This window comes from Herpailurus yagouaroundi, unplaced genomic scaffold (assembly GCF_014898765.1).
Source record: "Herpailurus yagouaroundi ecotype Mexico unplaced genomic scaffold, PumYag 197, whole genome shotgun sequence".
NCBI classification, from domain to species: domain Eukaryota; kingdom Metazoa; phylum Chordata; class Mammalia; order Carnivora; family Felidae; genus Herpailurus; species Herpailurus yagouaroundi.
Window position 1 is genome coordinate 1,561,807 of NW_024412428.1, and position 22,659 is coordinate 1,584,465.

The 22,659-nt window shown below is 38.4% G+C and overlaps 1 protein-coding gene across 7 annotated transcripts in view; it reads right to left on the reverse strand.

Moving 5' to 3' along the window:
* ZDHHC20 (zDHHC palmitoyltransferase 20) overlaps positions 1-22,659 on the reverse strand; it is a 49,853-nt gene that overhangs the window by 9,051 nt on the left and 18,143 nt on the right. For 6 of the 7 annotated variants that reach the window (XR_005782254.1, XR_005782253.1, XR_005782255.1 and 3 more), the window contains 7 exons: positions 22,355-22,424; positions 20,775-20,807; positions 19,547-19,667; positions 9,932-10,064; positions 5,603-5,729; positions 2,121-2,210; positions 586-701 (listed from right to left, as the gene is read on the reverse strand). Coding sequence is in view for 4 of the 7 variants with exons in the window: in XM_040448010.1 (XP_040303944.1) it covers positions 586-701; positions 2,121-2,210; positions 5,603-5,729; positions 9,932-10,064; positions 19,547-19,667; positions 20,775-20,807; positions 22,355-22,424 (690 nt within the window). In the remaining 3 variants the exon portion in view is untranslated. Of the gene's footprint in view, positions 1-585; positions 702-1,045; positions 1,091-2,120; positions 2,211-5,602; positions 5,730-9,931; positions 10,065-19,546; positions 19,668-20,774; positions 20,808-22,354; positions 22,425-22,659 lie in introns of those variants that run through there. The other variant, XM_040448013.1, reaches the window with a different exon arrangement.

The following is a 22,659-nucleotide window of genomic DNA, read 5'->3' on the forward strand; positions in this document are numbered from 1 at the left end:
TGCCATGCAAAGAGTGTAGCTTGTAATGCATGTTAAATGGCCAGCCTATGTCATAAACCTGGCCTGGTTCGAAAGACCACCTCTGTCTTGTCAACTGTTTTACAATGAATCCATAATTCACGAAATGATTAACAGTCATCATGAAAAGGTTAAAATATTTTTGGTGCACTCTTTTTATATATTAAGGCAGCAAAGACTACAATGCATTTCAAAAATTATTTTCAAATAAGCAAAATTAAGACCCCAGAGAAAAATCTTGTTTAAACGCTATTCAGAATCGTGAGTGCCAAAAGAACTTTCTACATCTGAGGTCAAGAAACACATGGCTGGGTAACAAAAGGCAAGTCCAACTGTGTCAACAGAACAGAACACAGGAGTAGCCACTACACTTTCTCAAACCTTTTCTCCATAAAAGCTACCAATAAACACTGACACCCCATATGTCAGATATTCCATTAAAAAGTCTCTCGTATGTTAGTATTTTCAAATATGGTGTTATTTTGATTTTTCCACATTTGTTAAACCTGGTTGACTTCATCTGAACCAGAAAAAGCAGTGTTTTCGAGAAGACAAGTTAAGTATTACCTGCTCTGACAGTGCCTTCCTCAGATTCATTCTCTGTCCACTGAGATTCACTGTCCAACAATCGGTTTTTTGATTCACTAAGCGGTTTGATAGGAAAGGGTTGACTTGAGCCAATACTGAAAAGAGGAGGAAAATAATTCAGTAACTAGTTTAATGCTCAATTAATACTTAATTAATAAGCAGCAAATTAGTATTCCTTCTCCTACATATGTGAGGGCAACTCATGAGATCTCAGCACTCTTAAAAAACTCTATCTTCAAAAGAAAAACATGCCCCCAACCCCCAACTGAATGGCTCTCTAGACCCAAGAATCTCTATTCCAACAGTGCCAATGAAAACTATTAGACAAAAGAAAAAAGCTCCAAAGGCTGGTGTGAAACTTTTAAAACGTGTTAATCAAGAGCCGTTAAGGTAGCACAAGGTGGGGATCTAGGTCTGTGGCCAGGACAAAAAAAATTACCTGTCATTTCCCAAGTTTTCTGCTTTCTACCTCTGCAGTTTAGATCTAAGGGGAAAAAACGATTTAGTGACTCAGCGTAGACTTACTTTTCTTGCTAAGAGACCCGGGGAGGGAGGGAGTGGAGGAAAGGAAGGAGGAAAAGGGAAGTAGTGTTCCTTGCGTGCTTACTACGGGCCAGACACTGTGCTGGGTGCATCAGACACAGGTCAAGCTTCACAATAACCCTTGGAGGCAGCTGTGATTGCCCCCATTTGGCAGAGCTGGAAACCGAGTCTCACACAGCTGAGGTGACTTGTTCAGACCCACAGTAAGAGTTAGAGTTCTAAGGTCCAAAGACTGGAGGTTCTAAGGTCGACGATCTGGTATTAATGGGTCGGCTTGGAATTTATAATCCCTCCTCCCCCGCAATTTATTTCTGTCTTAAATAAATTTCAACTGTTTCACTTTGACAGAAGCATCTCTATCTTCTTTAAAATTTCATTTAAAATGAGCGATTTCTCTGAATTTATGAATCGGATTGCTTGGCATGGAAATACTGAGAAAATATCTCCTAAGATGAATGAATGAGAAAAAATTTTACATTTGTATTTTTGAAATCCTCATTAATATTATTTTCACACCGCAGTTAACATCTGTTTATCAAAATATAATGATGGATCGCATGACCAATTTCTTTGAAAAAAATAGAGCTGATACAAACCAACAGAATCAAATCTTGAAAGAATATCTTAGTTTCTAGAAAGATGTAGCATATTTAGGATAGCCATGTTTCCTGGTTGGCCCAGAGATTTCTAGTTCAACTATTAATAGCAATAGCAAGCATTCTCTTTCTTACTATTAAAAGTGTTATGGTTTGGATGATAAAAAATACGGCTGTCTTCAACATATTAGGTAAACACCCACATTAACTCTCAGTTAAAAACCTTTTATATAGAATTTCTCTTTGCCTATGTTGGCTCACAAATTACTACTGTATTTATATGTATGTACAACACACACACACACACACACACACACACACACACACAGTTTGCTTTATGATGAATACAGAAAAACTTGATGACAAGAAGCACACCTTCTAGCATATTCATTTTGATTTGTAACAGGAGCTTGTTCTGGATCCATCCCCACAAGGCGAGTTGGAAAACTGCAACCATCACCCAAGCTGCACAATGAAAAATATCAGCAATAATTTAAATCATATTAATGTAAATCAAAGTGTTCAAATTTAATAACCATTCTTCAAAGTCACAGTATAAAGAAATTATATGCTGTCATTACAGAGAATAATTCTTAACATTTTCTAATTTAGAGGGTTACTCTTCTAATTTACATGTATTTAAAAACAATATCTTTCATGACTACTAAGATTATAATGCCTCTTATAATACCTCAAACATAGGTATTCAAGTACCAGGGAAGCTGATAATGAAAAATTTGGGTAATTAAGACTATAATTATTATTAAGATTATGCTGCCTCAAACACAGGTAATCAAATATTTGGGTAAGTGACCTGCTCATCACTATCAGTTAGGACATCATAAAGGCACAAAATGGAATTCAAGATGTAAGTTCCACATATTTACTCATTTGACAAGTATTTATTAAATGCCTACAATGCTCTGGGTACTATTATAAGAGGTAGGGATAGAGCAGTGAACAAAGGAGAAGAAAATCTCTGCCTTCAAGAAGTTTACAATTAAAAACCTACAGACATATCTTCACATTTTAAAAATACCAAAAGTACGTAAAACGGACTTTCACTTCCAGCCAAGATGGGTTAACTGGTAAAGGTGACCTCCTGTCATGAACAACCAGAAAACTGAATACTATATGCAATAACTATTTTCCAAACAGGCAACACAGAACTGTAGTGTCTGAAAGAAGAGAAACCAACCAAGTTGAGTCCCAGCTTTCTGCCAGGACCTGGGCACCACCAGGGGAAGCAGAGCAAGGTCGTCTCATTGAATTGAGGTTTCAGAGATGCAAGTTTCAAGGTGATGTGCTTGAATCTACTGGACAGAGCTGAGGAAGGGCGGATACGCAGAGGAAGGTCTATGGCAATGTGCACAGCGTTTCACTGGAGTCTCGTGGTGAATGCTAAACTACACATGTGAATCTGGGAGAAGAACAACTGGGAAGCACAAGAGAACAATCCATGAAGCTCCTACAGCACTGGAAGGCATTCGAATCTGACCAGCCACACTAGAGAGATCTTACTGTACGTCTGGATTCGGTAGAGACCCCAGCTTGCTCTCGCCTGTGTTGCAGGGCTAAACCTGCCCTAAAGAAAATGCTACTTTAAACCCAACGTAACAAAGCTTAAAACAGCCTCAAAAGGACCACACTAAAAACACAAGTAACTGCCAAAGGGAGAAAGCAAAATTTAACACACAAAATTCAAAATGTCTACCACCTAATAAAAAATTACTAGCGTGGAAAGTAGGAAAATGGGATCCACAGCTAAGAAAAAAACAGTTACTAGAAAAGAATTAGAAATGACTATGAAAACTTGAAGCAATCACTTTAAATTAGTGACTATAGATGTCTGTGAATTAACAGGAAAAATGGACATAATGAGAAGAGAAATTTAAGATATAAAAAAAAGAACCAAAATGAACTTCTACAAAAGTTCAGAAGAAAAACACAATATTCTGTGTATTCTGAAAAACACAGTATCTGAAATGAAACATTCATTAGATGAGCTTAACAGCAGAGCGGACATCACAGAAGAAAAGATCAGCGAACTATCCAAACTTCAGCAGGTAGAAAAAAAAGATGGGGGGGGCAGGGAAAAACAGTAACGACCTGTGGGTCACGATCAAGCAATTTAACATACATATATTTAAGGGTGCCCGAAAACCCAGTGCGGGGAGAGCATGGGCAGACATGATTAAAATTATTTAATTGTGATGAAAACTATAAATTCATAGATCCAAGAAGCCTAATGAATCCCAAAGAGGATAAACACAAAGAAACCATACATCATATCAAACTGCTTAAAATCAGTGATCAAGATAACATCTTAAAAGAAGCTAAGGAGGAAACAAAAGACCCGGTAATTTACAAATAGTGGAATAAAGATGAATGAGGCTGATTTCTTGTCAAAAACAATGCAATCTGTAAATTAATGGAACAACATCTTTAAAGAATGGGGGAAAAACCAACCAAACCAGTCAACACTGAAATTGCTACTTAGAGAAAATAATCTTAAAAAATACTAGTCCGTGTTCTACCCAGTCGGAGTGGACGACCTTGTAATACAGGAGACAAAGGAGATTGGTACACTTAAAGATACAGCGATAGGATCTGCCAAATGAAACACGGAAAAAAGACTAAGAAACGGACAGCGCATCGCTGAGCTGTGGTAGAACTTCTCGTGTACGAATATACATGCATTCTTCTTATTTGAAGAAATAATGATTCAAACACTTTCCAAATCTGATGAAAGTTATAGAATCACAGCTCCAAGAAGTTCAACCAATTCCAAGCACAAGAAAAATGAACAACGTACCAAACAATATATACCAAGGCGCATCCTAATCAAACTGCATGAAACTAGTGATGAAAAGCCCATTTTATTTTTATTTATTTATTTATTTTTTCAACGTTTATTTATTTTTGGGACAGAGAGAGACAGAGCATGAATGGGGGAGGGGCAGAGAGAGAGGGAGACACAGAATCGGAAACAGGCTCCAGGCTCTGAGCCATCAGCCCAGAGCCTGACGCAGGGCTCGAACTCCCGGACCGCGAGATCGTGACCTGGCTGAAGTCAGACACTTAACCGACTGCGCCACCCAGGCGCCCCGAAAAGCCCATTTTAAAAGCACTCAGTGAAAAAGACACATCACATGCAGAGTAAAAAAGAACGACTGCAAACTTGTCAGACAAAAATGTAACCCAGAAGACCATTAAAGCAATATCCAGAATTATAGGCCAAGCAGAATGTTTTTCAAAAGTGAAAACAAAACGTTATTTTCAGACAAACTATAGGAAGTGCAGCAAATGAAGAGAAGAAAATCCCGTAACATTGATAAATATGTCATTCGAATTTCAAATATTTTTTTCCTTTTCTGTAGTGACTCTGATACATAGATGGCCTAAGACGCCTGGGGTCTGGGTGACAAGGAAACTATGAATCATCTCAAGCATTTATTTTCATTTAAATTTGAAGTTAAAAATTGCATTATGTGTTGGGTCTTCGATTTAAAACACAACAGAATAGTCTGTGATAGAATCTTTGAGATGTAGCTGGTAAGTATAAATTCTTATCATTTTCTACTTCAAACAACTTATTTACATTTTGCAGGAGAAAGTGATTGTTATTTTTATGAATCATTTTTTTCCACTTTCCAAATATATGCCCAAACCAAACCCTCTTTTGCCCATGTAATAAAAAACATGAAAAATAAAATATTTTATATAATCAAGATATTCTGAGTTTTCATTCTCCAGGCTCATAGGATGTCATATACAGTATTCTGTGAATCTTAACACATTTAGCCAGAGACTATCACAGATTCTGTAATTTCTGAGACCTGCGTTTTATAAATTACCTTGAAAATATTGGAAGTAGCCAGTATTTCTTTTCATCGCCAAAGACTTGTCTCCAATTTTTACTGCATCCAAGAGAAAAACCATTTCCATCAGGTCCATATGAAAATGTGGGTGAGCGGAATGATTCTGTTATAGATACACAGATTAAAAAAAAGAATTAATCCACTGAATAATTATATAAGGATGGAAAGTAGCAATTTTCTTGCTTACTCTTTGATATCAAAGTTTTATAAATATAATTTAAAACAAATATTTGTAACAATTAAAAGAAACTTCTCAAACTTATTTGGGAAAAAAATACTACCTCTGAGTATTTCATCATCTTTATAAAATGAAAATGTGAGAAGAATTATCTAATATTACTAAAAAATCTACTGAAGTGTGTTCATTATATCTCCCTTAAAAAACAAAAGTTTATGGGGTGCCTGGATGGCTCAGTCAGTTAAGCATCTGACTATAGCTCAGGTCACGATCTCACGGTTCCTGAGTTCAAGCCCTGCATCGGGTTCTGTGCTGAAAGCTCAGAGCCTAGAGCCTCCTTCACACTCTGTGTCTACCTCTCTCTCTCCCCCCCTCCCCCGCTCACGCTCTGTCTCTCTTGAAAGAATAAAACATAGAAAAAATACTTATTTTGAGACAGAGAGCATGTGCACACGCATGCAAGTGGGGGAAGGGCAGAGAGAGAAGGAGAGAGAATCCCAAGCAGGCTCTGTGCTGACAGTGTGGGGCTCGAACCACATGGGGCTTGAACCCATGAACTGTGATAGCATGAGCTAAGCCGAAATCAAGAGTCAGATGCTTAACTGACTGAGCTACCCAGGCGCCCCTGTATCTCCCTTTTAAAAAAAGATATGCTAACTCTTGTGACTTCACTCATTCATTACTTATGAAATTCTTACCACGTGCCTGTTGGCACAGTACCAGATGTTTGAGATCCAAAGGTAAATTAGATGAAATTCTTAAAGAACCGACAGTCCAATAAAGTCTAACAAAACTGCACTGTGACACAGATACAGGTGTGAATGGGGGTGGCAGTACTTGAACATGATCTTGAACGATGAATAAAAAAAGAGGCAGATGCTAATCAGAGACCATTATTTCAAACTTGGCTGCTAAATGATCCATAGTGAGGGCTGAAGAAAGATACACTTCTCACCAGAAAAACGAAAAATTTTTTTTTCCTTTATTTAAAAGTACAATGCATTTTAGCATGTTTTATAAGCTATGGGTAAGAAGCCAGGGAGAGAGGAATTGGGAAAGGTTGATGATACAGAACAGTAAAGTAAAAACTGATGCAAGAAAATTCTAGAAGAAATGGGACAGCCTCTAGAAGAGTTCTAAAGATTAACCTTAGATACCAGAAAAGACATTTGTCCTCAGAATTTGGAGGCAGCGTGACAGTGATGGGTTTGAAAGGAGAAATGTCTGTGTGAGGTTACAAGGGTGGGGGGCAGGCGGTTAAAAATTTACCTGTGACAACTTCTAATTTTTTCAGAAACACATGACATGTGACTGCCAAAGAGAGTAGAGGACCCAAGTAGAGGACCCAAGTGAGATCTGAGACCTGCACACATCACTGTGGGAGTAAGACTGCCTTCCCCAGCTTTCTACACCTCGACATACGTGTGGATAAAGTGAAGCGTTGGGGAATAACCAGGGAGCAGATCAGCAAATGAATTATGGGAGGAAACCAGGGTGGGTGTAGTGTGAGAGTACTGTCAGGAGTCGTTAAAGTCACTTGTTACAGGATCTAAAACGGAAAAGACGAGAAAATGAGACCAGAAAGGAAGGGAGTCCTTGGGAGAGAAGTGCTGGAGAATACAGGCAGGGTAAAAGAGGAAATTCGGTGGCATACAGGATAGATGAAAGGATGAAGAATGGCCAGAGAATGGAAAATTCCAATTGAAAATTTCAGGGACTCCTCAGTTCTAAGAGAATAAAAGGTTCAATATTTAGTTTATGGGAATGATTAGCCACCAGAACCAAAGACTGCTTGCCTGTCTGGGATGATCGCAGTTGTCTGAATATAGAAACTCTTTAAATTGGAGAACTGGTCTCAAGGTAGGTAGGTGACAGTAATGGGGAAGGGTAGAGGGGACACCTCAAAGGACACAAGAGCAGGACTCTGGAAGAAGCAATGGAGAAGCAGCCCAAGGTCAGGGGTGTGGAAGGTGAGGCTGTAAAGGAAGTGGAGTGTCCGGGTAATGATTTTTCAAAGTGTGGGTTAAAACACCCGGATAGGTGTTTTTCACATCCAATAGGCTGTGAAATCGACTCAGTGGTTTGTGACCAGCATTTCTTTTTTTTTTTAATTTTTTTTTCAACATTTATTTATTTTTGGGACAGAGAGAGACAGAGCATGAACGGGGAAGGGGCAGAGAGAGAGAGGGAGACACAGAATCGGAAACAGGCTCCAGGCTCCGAGCCATCAGCCCAGAGCCCGACGCGGGGCTCGAACTCACGGACCGCGAGATCGTGACCTGGCTGAAGTCGGACGCTTAACCGACTGCGCCACCCAGGCGCCCCGACCAGCATTTCTTTTTAATGAACTAGAACAGAAAGTATTAGAGTACATTGCAAATAAAGATTAATAATGTTTTATAAATTTTTTGCTTATTTTATTTATATAATTTTATAAATGTGTGCATGCACTAGGTCACGATACAAATGATGCCTTTCTTGCTGGAGTCACAGGCAAAAAAGTTTGAAGAAGACTATTTAAAGAGAACGGGTTTCCCATGAAACACTGCTCTCTCATAACAACGCTGGGCAGGAAACAAAGCAGGATTAGAACTGTAAGTGTTCCAAGTGTTAAGGTTAAAAAGTTGAAGTGCTCAGGCTCCCATCTGAAGCAGTCAGCTATGACTCAGCTTCAACTGAAGGACGCCAGATAGGAAAACAGGCCCACTGTTACCAGATTTACCAATTTCTGAAAAGAATTCTACTTTTCTATAGGAAATCTCTCCCTTTCTAGTTCGGGTGGTTCATAAGGACTAGACTTTCCATGTAGGCTGCCTTTTATCATTGCCGTTAAAGACAAGGAGATGGCAGGATATCTGTGAACAGGGTAATGAATTAACCACTAGACACCAGAAAGTTTATTTATACAGAAAAGGGAGGAATGCATGTTGGGACTGAAGGAGGTGGGCTGGGAAACAAAGGGCACAGAAATCTTTACCATGGAGCCCATCATGCCTTAAATGACTCAGTAGAACACAAGGTTAAAATAACCTAGAGACATATCTAAAAGTCTCCCTGAGATGTCTTTATCTTTCTGTATTATAATCTGCCTCTAATTCTCCTGTTAGACATATGGCTTTAGATGGCAGGGAGTCTTTGACTTTCCTATGAAACAATGTGACAAATCCCTATTTTGTCTTTTTTTTTTTTTTTAATTTTTTATTTGAGAGAGAGAGGGGGAGTGTGAGCAGGGTAGAAGGACAGGGAGGATCTCAGTTAAGCTCCATGTTTAGCACAGAGTCCAACGTGGGGCTCAATCCCATGACCCTTGGGATCACGACCTGAGCCGAAATCAAGAGCTGGATGCTCAACTGACTAAGCCACCAGGTGCCCCAACAAATCCTTATCTTGTACTTTGGTACATTAGCCAATGCCTAAATATTTCGATTAGAGCACGGTAGCTGCTTACAGGCTAATAGCTTAGTTTGAGCAATGAATGCCACATCACCCTTATTTAGGAAATGTTTGTCCAATTATTTTAATACTTCACTGAGTTTCTCCCCTATATTGTACTTTAAAAAATGAACAACAAAAAAAGGAAATAAATACTGATATTAGTGATATAATACATAAATTTCACTGTCAACTGACATAAAGCCATGTTAAAAACACTACTCAATCAGGGAAAATGCCAGTCAGTGTGCAATCAACTGTGGGGGAAAAGAGTAAAAGACACATGTTTTAGCTAAAAAAAAAAAAAAAAGCTGTAAATGAGGATTCAAAAATTTTTTTTTTTGCACTCAGAGAATGAACTTCCTTATAACATGTAAATCTACTATCTACCTTTATAGGTTGATTTTTGAAAAAGCATTGTATAAACGCAAGAAACAGCTTTTATTTACTAAAATTTATGCAGTCGGTTCTTTTATATACAATGCACCACTGAAAATACATACAAAAGCCAAACTCATTTCGTCAACCTTCAAAATAATGAACGTTTACATTTATTGTACACCCATTGTTCTTATCCAGTCACAGTCTTAATACGGAACTGTTTTACACTTCTTTATCATCTATCTTCTCATGATACTTCATACTCGTTTATGGTCATTTTCCTAAATAATTAGGATTTCTTTTAACCTACTTACCTATTGTTGTTCTGTTTCTTCCAACCAGCCAGCAGTGGTAGCTGAAAAGTGACAGGACGCTGATGAAGAACATTGTAGACACAAAGAAAAGAAAAAGTACGTGGAACTTTGCACGTGTATCAGAGAGTTCATTCTGAGGAAGGAAAAAAGAAGACTCAACTTTAGAATCGTCAGCCTCTAAGATATATTATGATCTGGTTCTTCCTAAAGACTGCCGAATCTACCAAAACTCTTGCCAGATATGAAGACTATGGAGTAAATTGAGGTAATAAATCCAAAGGCAACATCTCCAAAAACAGAAAATTGGCATTATCAAAGGAGCTTGCTTATATAAAAGGTGGAAAGAGTCATTTTAAAAATTACTCTTAAACATTTAAAAATTTTAGTAATGTTTTCAATAAGGATGCACTTTTTTGCTCAACATTTTCTTTTGTACTTTACGCATATCTTCATATGCTTTCCCCAATATCCAGGATATACGACGGCTTTCCTTATCTGTGCCAAAATATTTGCTTATTTTAATGACACATGCTGCTAATCAGACACCAACTGTGATAAATTTATCTTTAATTTCTACTTTTGGAACACCACAGCAAATATCCCCATGCCCTCAGTTGTCTTGATTCCTACCTTTTTTATCCTCGTTCAATTCCTCCAGTCTTTTTCGGTAATTAGCAGTTTTGGTAAGTACATTTACCGCAAGGTATTAGCGGATGGAAACAGCTTCTCTGTTACCCGTTCTTATGGCGATATTCATTTTAACAGAAGCAAAACCTTAACCTGGAATTATTATCTATTAATAGGAGACAGAGGAAGCCCTGAAGTGTTGGCTCTTAAAATAAAACCGTCCATATGGTTTTCCACTAGAGCATGAGGTGGTTCTGCTTGACTGAAACGTTGTTTACAGGGTAAATGGAAGGTTTTTAGCATTACATGATTCTTTCATCTTTTTCTCTTCTCTCCCAGAGTAACCACAATGTGTTTTCAATACATCAAGTGATTTCTAACTTCCCATCTTGTGAAGCAAATGAGTTTTATACGTATTTACTAGAAATGTCACAAGAATGGCATGGCAATGATGTTCTTTTACCTTTGGACAACTCTCTGTAGATTTCCTGCGGCAAAGCTTGTACAAATAGAGATAATGTATTAAGAAACCAAATTTTATACAAAATTATCCTGAACACTACTTTTATAGATCTTTTATGTTTTGAAGGAACACTAAGATGTTGCTCTCTAAAGGTCGTTGACACTTCCTCCAAAAACACAAAAGAGAACACAGACACGAATATTTAGCTCTTCAAGCACATTCAAGGTACACTTTAAACAGACACTTTTACACTGTTTTTAAAAACGGAGATTTATATCTAGGAAAAAATAAAATTCATTTTTTTTTTTTTTTTAGCAAATAGCTCTTATTAAAAAACTTCTGATTAGTGGTTTCTTTCTAAAAACTGTATCTGAGAATTTCTTACCACCTTCACTGCTACCGCGACAGCCTTCTCAGAGGTGCTGTCCTTTACCCTGCCGTCTAGTTTCAGCTCGGCAGTCAGGGTGACGCGTTACAGCGAGACCACGTCACTCCTCTGCTCCCGTTTCACTCAGCGTGAAAGACAACATCCTTGACACTCTCCGAGGCCCACTGCCTGGGCTTCGCATCACTCCCGTTCTCAGTCATTCTACTCCAGCCACACTAGCCTCCTCGCTGTTACACGAACACGGTGGGGGTGCGCCTGCAAAATTTGGGGCCTTTGCTCTGAAGTCCAGATGTTTCCTCAGAAGTCTTCTCTCGGATGTCCACTAACTCCCCTCAAGTCTTGGCTCAAATCTTATCCTTCTTATTGAGATCTACCCTGATCACACTCTTTTTCAAAAATTGAGATATAACTGACATGTAACGTTAGTTTTGGTTGCAAAACATGATTTTACATATATATCAAAATGATCACCACAGTAAGTCTAGTTAACATCCATACCACAGGCACAAATTTCTTTTCCTAGTGAGATCTTTTAAGAGGTACTATCTTAGCGACTTTACAACACATTTAACTATAGTCACTATGTTGTGCATTACATACTCAGGACGTATGTTATTTTGAACACCTTCACCCACTGTGCCCACCCCCCATGCGTTGTCCCTGACAATCACCAATCTGCTCTCTGTGTCTATGAGTTCAAAAAGTTTACATTTAAGTGACAAAAACAGTATTTTTATTTCTCTGACTTATTTCACTTAAAGTCCTCCAGACCCATCCATGTGGTCACAAATGGCAGGATTTCCTTCTTTTTATGGTTGAGTAATATTCCATTGTGTACACACACACACACACACACACACACACACACAGTTTCTTTATCCATTTGTCTATTGATGGATACTTAGGTTGTTTTCATTTCTTGGCTATTCTAAATAAGCTGCAATGCACACAGGGTTACACATATGTTTTCAAGTTAGTATTTTCATTTCCTTTGGATGAATATCCAGAAGTAGAATTGCTGGACCATACAGTTCTAATTTTTTGAGGAATCCTTATACTGTTTCCATAGTGCCTAAGCCAATCTACATTCCCACCAATGGTGCATGTATCCCCTTTTCTTTATATCCTCGCCGACGCCAGTTATTTCTTATCTTTTGATAATAGTTGCTCTAAGAGGTATGAGCTGATGTCTCACCCTGTGGTTTTGATTTGCATTTCCCTAATTAGTGACATTGACCACTTTTTCATGTACCTGCTGGCCATCCATAGGTCTGGAAAAATGCCTGTTCAGATCCTCTGCACATTTAAAAAAAAAAAAAATTTTTTTTTTAACGTTTATTTTTGAGAAGAGACAGACAGAGCATGAGCGGGGGAGGAAAAAGAGGGAGACACAGAATCCGAAGCAGGCTCCGGGCTCTGAGCTATCAGCACAGGGCCTGACACGGGGCGCAAACTCACACACCGTGAGATCATGACCCGAGCTGAAGTTGGATGCTTAACCGACTGAGCCACCCAGGCACCCCTCCTCTGCACATTTTTATTTTTTTAAATTTACATCCAAATTAGTTAGAATATAGTGCAACAATGATTTCAGGAGTAGATTCCTCAATGCCCCTTACCCATTTAGCCCATCCCCCCCCCCCACACCCCCTCTAGTAACCCTGTTTGTTCTCCATATTTAAGAGTCTCTTAGGTTTTGTCCCCCTCCCTGTTTGTTTTTGTATTATTTTTGTTTCCCTTCCCTTATGTTCCTCTCTTTTCTCTTAAAGTCCTTATATGAGTGAAGTCATATATTTGTCTTTCTCTAATTTCATTTAGCATAATACCCTCCAGTTCCATCCATGTAGTTGCAAATGTCCTCTGCACATTTTTTAATTGGTTTTTTGGCTACTGAGTTATAGGAGTTCTTTGTTTATTTTGTCTATTACCCCCTTATCAGATAATATGAGTTGCAAATATCTTCTCCCATTCAATAGGCTGCTTTTTTGATTTGTTAATAGTTTCCTTTGTCTTCTTAGTCTGATGCAGTCCCACTTGTTTACTTTTGCTTTTGTTGCCTTTGGTGTTAAATCTAAAAAACATGAAGGAGCTTACTGCCCATGTTTTAACCTAGGAGACTTACCGTTTCAGGTCTTATGTTCAAGTCTTCAATCCATTTGGAACGGATTTTTGTATGATGGAGGTAGGGATCCAGTTTCATTCTTTTGCATGTGGCTGTCCATGTTTACCAACATTACTTATTACAAAGATTGTCCTTTGCGCACTGTATATTCTTGGCTCCTGTGTCAAAAATTAACTGACCCAAGATTCATGGGTTTATTTCTGGCCTATTCTGTTCCATTGACCATTGTGTCTGTTTTCATGCCAATACCATATGGTTCTGATTACTATAGCTTTGTAATACAGCTTGAAATCAGGAAGCATGATACCTCCAGCTTTGTTCTTCTTTTTCAAGACTGCCTTAGCTATTTGGGGTCTTCTGTGGTTCCACATAAACTTTAGGATTGCTTGTTCTATTTCTGTGAAAAATGCCATTGGAACTTAGTTATGGGGTTCACTGAAATCTGTAGATGGCTTTTGGTAGTATGGACATTTTAACAATGTTAACTCTTCCAGTCCATGAGCACAGTTAACTTTCCATTTGTTTGTGCCTTCGACTGCCTTCAGCAGTCTCTTACGGTCCCCAATGTATAGGTCTTTCAACTCCTCGGTTAAAGTTATTCCCTAAGTATTTTGCCCTTTCTGATGCCAGTGTAAATGGGATTGTTTTCTCAATTTCTCTTCTGACAGTTAGTTACTAATACAGAAATGCAACTGATTTTATACCCTGCAAATTTACCAAATTAGTTTCCTAGTTCTAACAGTTTTTGTGAAGTCTTTTATTTTTTTTCTGTTCACATAATGTTTATTGATAGACTAGCATAAAAGGATGGCTGTGAAAATCATATAGGTATTTTCATTGAGAAGACATACCCACCCTGTACTTCCCAATTCTTAAAAGATACTTTATGAGGTTTCTAAAATAATGTAGAGTAAAAGTGTATTTATATCATCCCGTTTTTTTTGTTTTTTTTTTTTAATGTTTATTTATGAGAGAGAGAGACAGAGCATGAGCAGGGGAGGGGCAGAGAGAGAGAGAGAGAGAGAGGGAGGGAGGGAGAGAGAGGGAGAGAGAGAGACACACACACACAGATTTCGAAGCAGGCTCCAGGCCTGTCAGTACAGAACTGTCAGTACAGAGCCTGACACGGGGCTCAAACTCATGAACCGTGACATCATGACCTGAGCCGAAGTCAGACACTTGACTGACTGAGCTACCCAGGCACCCCAATCATCCTGTTTTTTTAAATTTAAATCCAACTTAGTTAACACACTGTAATAATGATTTCAGAAATAGAATTTAGTGATTCATCACTTTCATATCACACCCAGTGCTCATCCCAACAAGTGCCCTCAATGCCCATCACCCATTTAGCCCATCCTCCCCACCCAACACCCCTATAGCAACCCTCAGTTTGTTCTCTATAGTTAAGAGTCTCTTATGGTTTGCTTCCCTCTCTGTTTTTATCTTATTTTTCCTTCCCTTCCCTTCCCCTCTGTTCATCTGTTTTGTCTCTTAAATTCCACATGAGTGAAATCATATGATATTTTGTCTTCCTCTGACTTATTCTGCTTAGCATAATACACTCTAGTTCCATCCATGTTGTTGCAAATGGCAAGATTTCATTCTTTTTGATTGCCGAGTAATATTACATTACTTACACACACACACACACACACACACACACACACACACACACACACCACATCTTCTTTATCCATTCATCAGTCAATGGACATCTGGACTCTTTCCATAATTTGGCTATTGTCAATAGTGCTGCTTAAACATTGGGGCGCATGTGCCCCTTCAAATCAGCATTTTTGTATCCTTTGGATACATTTTGGTGGAGTCTTTAGGGTATTCTAAACATATGCATTATGCAAAGATAATTGTACTTCTTTCCTATTTGAATTCCTTTTCTTTTTCTTGCCTAATTGCTGTGGATAGGACTTCCAATACATACCATGTTGAATAAAAGTAGCAAGAGTGGGAATCTTTGTCTTCTTCTTCTTCTTTTTTTTTTTAATGTTTATTTTTGAGAGAGAAAGCATATGCAGAAGGAGGCGCGGAGAGACAGGAGATAATCCCAAGCAGGCTCCATGCTGTCAGCGTGGAGCCCAGTGTGGGGCTAGATCTCACAAACTGTAAGACCATGACCTGACTAGAAATCAAGAGTCCAACACTTAACTGACTGAGCCACCCTGGCACCCCAATCCTTATCTTGCTATTAACCTTAGGGGAAAAACTTAAGCTTTTCATCACTGACTACGATGTTAGCTATGGGTTGTCATATATGGCTTTTATTGTATTAAGATATATTCCCTCTATAACTACTTTGTTAAGAATTTTTATCAAAAATGGACATTGAGGGGCCCCTGAGTGACTCAATCGGTTAAGCCTCTGACTTCGGTTCCGGTCATGATCTCATGGCTCATGAGTTTGAGCCCTGCATCGGGCTTTGTGTTGACAGCTCAGAGTCTGGAGCCTGCTTCGGATTCTGTGTCTCCCTCTCTCTCTCTCTGCCCCTTCCTTGCTCATGCTCTCTCTCAAAAATAAAATAAAACATTTTAAAAAATGGCCATTGAATTCTGTCAAATGTTTCTCTGCATCCAGGGAAATAATCATATGATTTTTTTCCTTCATTTTTTTTAATCTGGTACGTCATGCTGATTGACTTAAAGATGCTGAACCAAACCTGCATCCCTAGAATAAATCCCACTTGATCATGGTATATGATCCTTTTAATGTATTCTTTTTTTAAATGTTTATTTATTTAATTTTGAGAGAGAATGCACACCCCGGGGGGGGGGGCCGCAGGGGGCAAAGAGAGAGGGAGACACAGAATCTGAGGCAGGCTCCAAGCTCAGAGCTGTCAGCACCGAGGCCAACCCACAAACTGTAGGATCATGACCCAAGCCAAAGTCAGATGCTTAACTGAATGAGCTACTCAGGTGTCCCCTTTTAAAGTATTCTTGAATTCAGTTTGCTAATATTTTTTTTGAAGACTTTTAGGTCTTTGTTCAACAAGGATATTGGCCTATTATTTTTTTTTCCTTGTAGTATTCTTGTCTACTTTGGGTATCAGGGTAATACTGGCCTTATAAAATAAATTTGGAAGTGTTCCCTCTTCTATTTTTTTTTTTTTTTTGGAAGATTCTGAAGACTGGCATTAATTCTTTAAATGTTTGGTTGAATTCACTACCAAAACATCTGGTTTCTGGACTTTTATTTATTGGGAAGTTATTAATTTAATTTTGTTACTAGCAATCTGTTCAGATTTTCTATTTCATCATGACTCAGTCTTGGTAGGTTGTATGTTTCTAGGAATGTATCCATTTCTTCTAGGCTGTCTAATTTGTTGCTGCATAATTGTTCAGAGTAGTCTCTGATGATCCTTTGCATTTCTGTGGTATCAGCTGTAATGTATCCCCTTTCATTTCTAATTTTGAGTCCTCTTTCTTTCTTGATGGGTCTAGGTAAAGGTTTACCTATTCTGTTTATCTTTTCAAAAAACCAACTTTGGCTTGTATGTTCTTTTTCTAGTTCCTGAAATGTAAAGTTAGGTCATTTGAGATCTTTCTCATTTGTGAGTTTTCCAGTTTTCGTTTTTGTGACTCATTTCTAGTTTTATACCACTGTGTTTTCTGTTTCTTTTGGATGGAGTGTTCTGTATGTCTGTTAAGTCCACCTGTTCTAATGTCTCATTTTTTCCCCCACGATTTAAACTGCCTCGTTGCTCTAATGTGTCATTTTAATGCCAATCCTTCCTTGCTGATTTTCTGTCTGGATGATCTATCCATCGATGAGAGTGGGGTCTTGAAGTCCCTACTATTGCTGTATTGCTCCTATTTCTCCCTTTGGGTCTGTTAATATTTGCTCTGTGTATTTAGGTGCTCCCATGTTGCGTGCACATATTCCTTTTTCAGATGTCCACCAACTCCCGTCAAACCTTTGCTAAAATCTGATCTTCTTCCTGAGGTCTACGCTGATCCCTCTAACACTTCTGTCTGTCCTGGTCATGCCACCCCAAGAAACTTGCTGCATCCCTTACTCTGCTCTACTTTGACTTTTCTTCACCGTGTTTACTTTCTAATACACAATAGGATTTACTTATTTATTATGTGTATATGCCTTCCTCTTCTCAAATATAAGTTCTATAAAAACAGGACTGTTTTGTTCATTGATCTATCCAAAGTGCCTAGAACACTGCCTGGTACATAATAAGTACTCAATAAATATTTGTTGAAGAAAAAGATTTAAGTTTACTAGCGTTTCCTTACTCATAATGAATCTGAAGGAGTTAAAAATATTTATTCTTTAATTAATAAATCATTATATGCAAACACTGGAGTTTCTGATAAAAAATGTAAAATTCTATAATCTAGACTTGATTCATCTGGCACTAAATCCTTTACTTAAACAGGGCCACTGAACAGGGTTAAGAGGGTTGTTAACTGAACAAAGGTGCTTAGAACCAGGGGAACAACAGAACCCAAAACTCGGTGGGCTGAGACCACACAGAACTGGGTGCTTTCTTCTAATATGCACAAAGGCACTGCAGGTACCAGCACCCCCTGGTTTTAAATGCCCCAAGTTGAAAACATCCAAAAATGTTTTAGTGAAAGTCCTTGTAAAATATCTTAGCTATTTCCTGGATAAATAATCGTGCTTGGTGACTGAGGCTTTAATTATGTTACGTCCAAGGAACGCTATGAAAAGCAACTCACAGTGGAAAGTAGCTGGATGCTGAAACAGAAAAATCTACGTTCAAATTCCGGCTGGTTACCTAACTCATCCAACCTCGGTTTTCAACTCTGAAAATGGGAAGGGCAACAGCTCCCTCTGCATTAACTTCATTTTCTTATTTTCTGTATTCTTCACACACTGGCACCTGGGGCCTTGCTGACTGAAGAGAGGCTGCCTCTCCCACAGCTTTCCGGTCCTTAAGCGACAGCAAGGAACAAACCTGTTTGTCTATGACAACCTGACCAATCCAGAGTTAGTACTCCAAGCCACCTCCTCTCTCGGGCTGTTACTCTGCAGGAGACAATACTGCCCTGCCTTCACCACTCCACGGAAAGGTGAAGACAACCCAGGGACTGCAGACATTATTCAAACTGGCTCCCCCTAAATCTGGTCACCCTGCCTGGTGCTTCCCACGTGGTCCTGCATGGCGCGGTGGGCCCCTCCCCTCAGACACCGTGAGGAACAAACTTCCTTTTCGATGATACCTTATCAGCTCCCGATCGCCTGGCTTCAACATGCCTGAGCAGTTCAGTCATAAAACCTACATTTTAAAACCTCTCAACAGAATTTTTAGGAAGGATAAATACAAAGTACTTTTTGACCACAATAATCCCCTCTTCAAAATCAAAGATTTAAATGTTAGGGGAATTAAATTAAAATTAAATTAAAATGCCAATGGAAAAGGAAAACCTGGGTCAATATCGTGTAAATGTATAGGGAACAAACTAAAGCCAGAAGTCATAAATGAAAAGCATGGCTTTTAAATAAATAGGAAAATCAGAAATCATAAAAATACTGCTTTAAAAATATAAAACTTCAGTTTGATAAAAACAAAACAGGGTTGTAAGATATAAACTGAAAACGTGGAAAAAAACCTTTGCAACTCATGATAGAAAAAAGATTAACATCTACAGAGGCAGGAAACAGATTAGTGGGTGTTTCAGGTATTGGCAATTTCACTTTTATTACTGTAAAACCGCAGGAAGTCTCTTCAACTCAACTAAAAGCAACTACTTCCCTAAAACTGGTGTATCTACTGTTACAGTGTTGGTGAAAAGAGTTTGGATCACTAAAGTTCACCGTATCTTGTTTACTATCCATTTATATACAAATAAACATAAACATATGAAGGTAAATCATAGCGGATCTACTTTCTGATCCATTATAAATTCCATCTAGTAAAACTGAAATGAAGTGTATCTATTTATAATAAAGAATGAAGGAATTCTTTACGAATATAGCATCTTAAAAAGTCTTAAATATATGGTTTAAGATAGAAAAAAGACTTACCGTCCAAAATTTTATAAAGTACTGTAAAACTGTTGTAGCCACAAAAAGGCAATATAACAAGGAATACAATAAAAACAGCAGGAAGAATTTGTAATTAGAAAATCCCACACAGTTATTCACCCTAGAAGAATACAAAAAGTCACACTGTAAAAATATGACAAACCACAAACTCACAGAGACAAAACACAGAATGGTGTTTTCCAGGGGCTGCATGGGGCAGGGATGGGCACAGAACCTTAGCTGTGCAGGATGAGAAGCTCTGGACGCTGGGCGCACAACAATGCGAACGTACTTTGTACCTACTGAAGTGTACACGTAGAAATGGTTAAGGTGGTAAATTTTACGTCATTTTTTAAACCATAATAAAAACAACAATAACACATACGACAGATAAAAAACTTAATCATTATTACTTGGAAATGAGCCATTTGGGAAGTAGGAGAAGCAGTGTCTTCATTGTGGATGTGTGTTTTTAATAAATTCTATGAGGAATTTGGATTTTATTTTATTTTATTTTATTGTATTTTATTTTATTGTATTTTATTTTATTATTTCTGAGAGAGAGTGAGTGAGAGGAAGACAGAAAGGACACAGGGAGAGGGAGAAAGAATCTTAAGCAGTCTCCAAGCTCAGTATGGGGCCCAACACGGGCCTTGATCTCACGACTGTGAGATCATGACCTGAGCCGAAATCAACAGTTCAGACACTTAAATGCCTGAGCTACACAGGTGTCTCAAGCAATTTGGAATTTTGATGTTTAATTCTTTTTTTTTTTAACTTAATGTATTTATTCTGAGAGAGAGAGAGAACGAGCAGGGGAGGGGCAGAGAGAGAGGGAGAGAAGAATCCCAAGCAGGGTCTGTGCTGTCAGTGTGGAGCCCGGGGGGGGGGGGGGGGCGGCGGGGGGGGTTTGATCCCACGAACCGCGAGATCATGCTCTGAGCTGGGATCAAGACTGGACACTTAACTGACAGCCGCTCAGGTGCCCCAATGTCAATTCTTATTATGTACTTACTTGGGTTAATACATCAGCTTTATAGTTAAAGGAATACATTTAATATAAACAACTACATACATATATATGCATATAAATGACTACATCAATCTTGATATCTAGGAGTAATTACACTGACCTTCAAAATTTAAAAATGCTGAGGTAAATTACTCTCAATTCTCTCCTTCCCACCTCTCCACCCCCAATGAGATTTCCTCTATTTTTTATACATACCAAGGACAGTGATGATCCATCTTAAGAATACATCTAAAAAACAAATAAGCATAAGAAAATCCTTATAAACTTTCCCCTAATTCTAATTGCTCATAATTTTCTTCTTTTTGGCTTAAATTTTTACCTTTACAAGTAACATCTTAGAAGAACCAACCCAGTGAACATTAGGTTCGAAAATATTTCTGATATTTCGCCAAGTACTTTTACAGGTAAGAAACAATGATTTTTAATACTGGGAATTCAGTTGTGCACAGTCAACTGCTTTGAACCACATCAAATGATATTTTAATATACTGATATGGTACACGTAACACTAGGTCACTTAGACGGGCCCAGCTTACAAATTAGCTGAGGGAGATAAAATGAAACACAGAAATCCCTAGGCTGTTTTAACCACATGCAAGACATAAAAATAAAACCACAGGAGCAAATATGTTAAAATATTACCAACGATGGGCTTGTAGATGGTTATTTTTTCCACACAACTCACAAAATTGGATTCCATAGATGAGCACGACTATGCTTTTATAATTAAAAAAACCCCTCCAAATCTGCCTCCCCGCCAATACACATAATCCAGATTTGTATGAAGTCAGACCAGAGAACATCTCAAATACAGCCGTCTCCCCTAGCTAGAGTTGCTTCTCCCCGTCTCAGCTCCCAGCAGTCACCCACGGTCTGGAAGCAGATGATCCTCCCTCTGACGCACCCAGAAGGTCAGCGGCAGCCAGACGCTGCGTCACAGGGTCTATGTCACCCACCTCCCCTCATCTCTTCCCAGTTGGGGTAGGTACACGGTAAGACATTTTTAGAGAGTCCACATTCACATACACTTATTACAGCCTATTGTCACAACTATTGTTTTATTATTAGCTACTGTTGTTAATTTCTTACCATGCATAATTTAGGAGTTAAATTTTTTCATATAGTTATGTACGTATAGGAGAAAACATAGTATATATAGTTTCAGGCATTCACTGGGGATCTTGGGACATATCCTCAGACAGATAAGAGGGGACTGCTGTAACATAAGAAATGAATAAACTAATACCCAGAATGTTAAACAACCTAACTACAGTTCAAGGACTAGCAGAGATTCCTAAACTATAGATCTTTCCTTCAACACACTATCTTCTCAAAAGTGCACATAAAATAAAATCTTTCAAATTTTTCTGGGAACGATGTCACAGACAGTAACTGAAAACAGTATGTTTGTGGTTTGTTATGTTTTAGTATTAACAAGATAAACAAGAATGTTGTCATGATAGTCTTTTTAATCCGCGAGCTAAAGTTATCTTTCTCAAAGGGGTTATTACTTGCTCATCAATGTTACATTAGGCGTAAGCATAGGAAGTACATTTAAAAAACATTCTATCAACTAGTATAGGAAGCGAGATTACTTCAAAGTATATTCTAGCTTATATAAATATTTTTGTTAGCCCAGCATACATAGCAAGTAATTGCAGAGGATGAAGCGTTTTTGCTAGGCATAAAGCATACAAAATATTCCATCCCCTACTATTCTCCTGTCACCAATGTGCAGTGCTAGGGTTAAATGAAAACAAATGAGTCATACTTACATGTCACATGCTGAGCAGTGATGTGCCCGGTCAGGTTTAATCAACTGACATCTTTCACAATATCTGATGGCTACATTTAAGAATTAAAAGGAAACTGTTGAAGGATGTACAAGCTGAATTTGACTATAACATTTGCTTTCATTCTTTTACAAATAACTGTGAAACTGGCAACTAATTTAAAAAAAATTTAATGTTTACTTATTTTGAGAGAGAGAGAGAGAGAGAGAGAGAGAGAGAGAGAGAGAGAGCAAGCCAGGGAGGGGCAGAGAGAGAGGGAGAGAGAAATCCCAAGCAGGCTCCGCCCA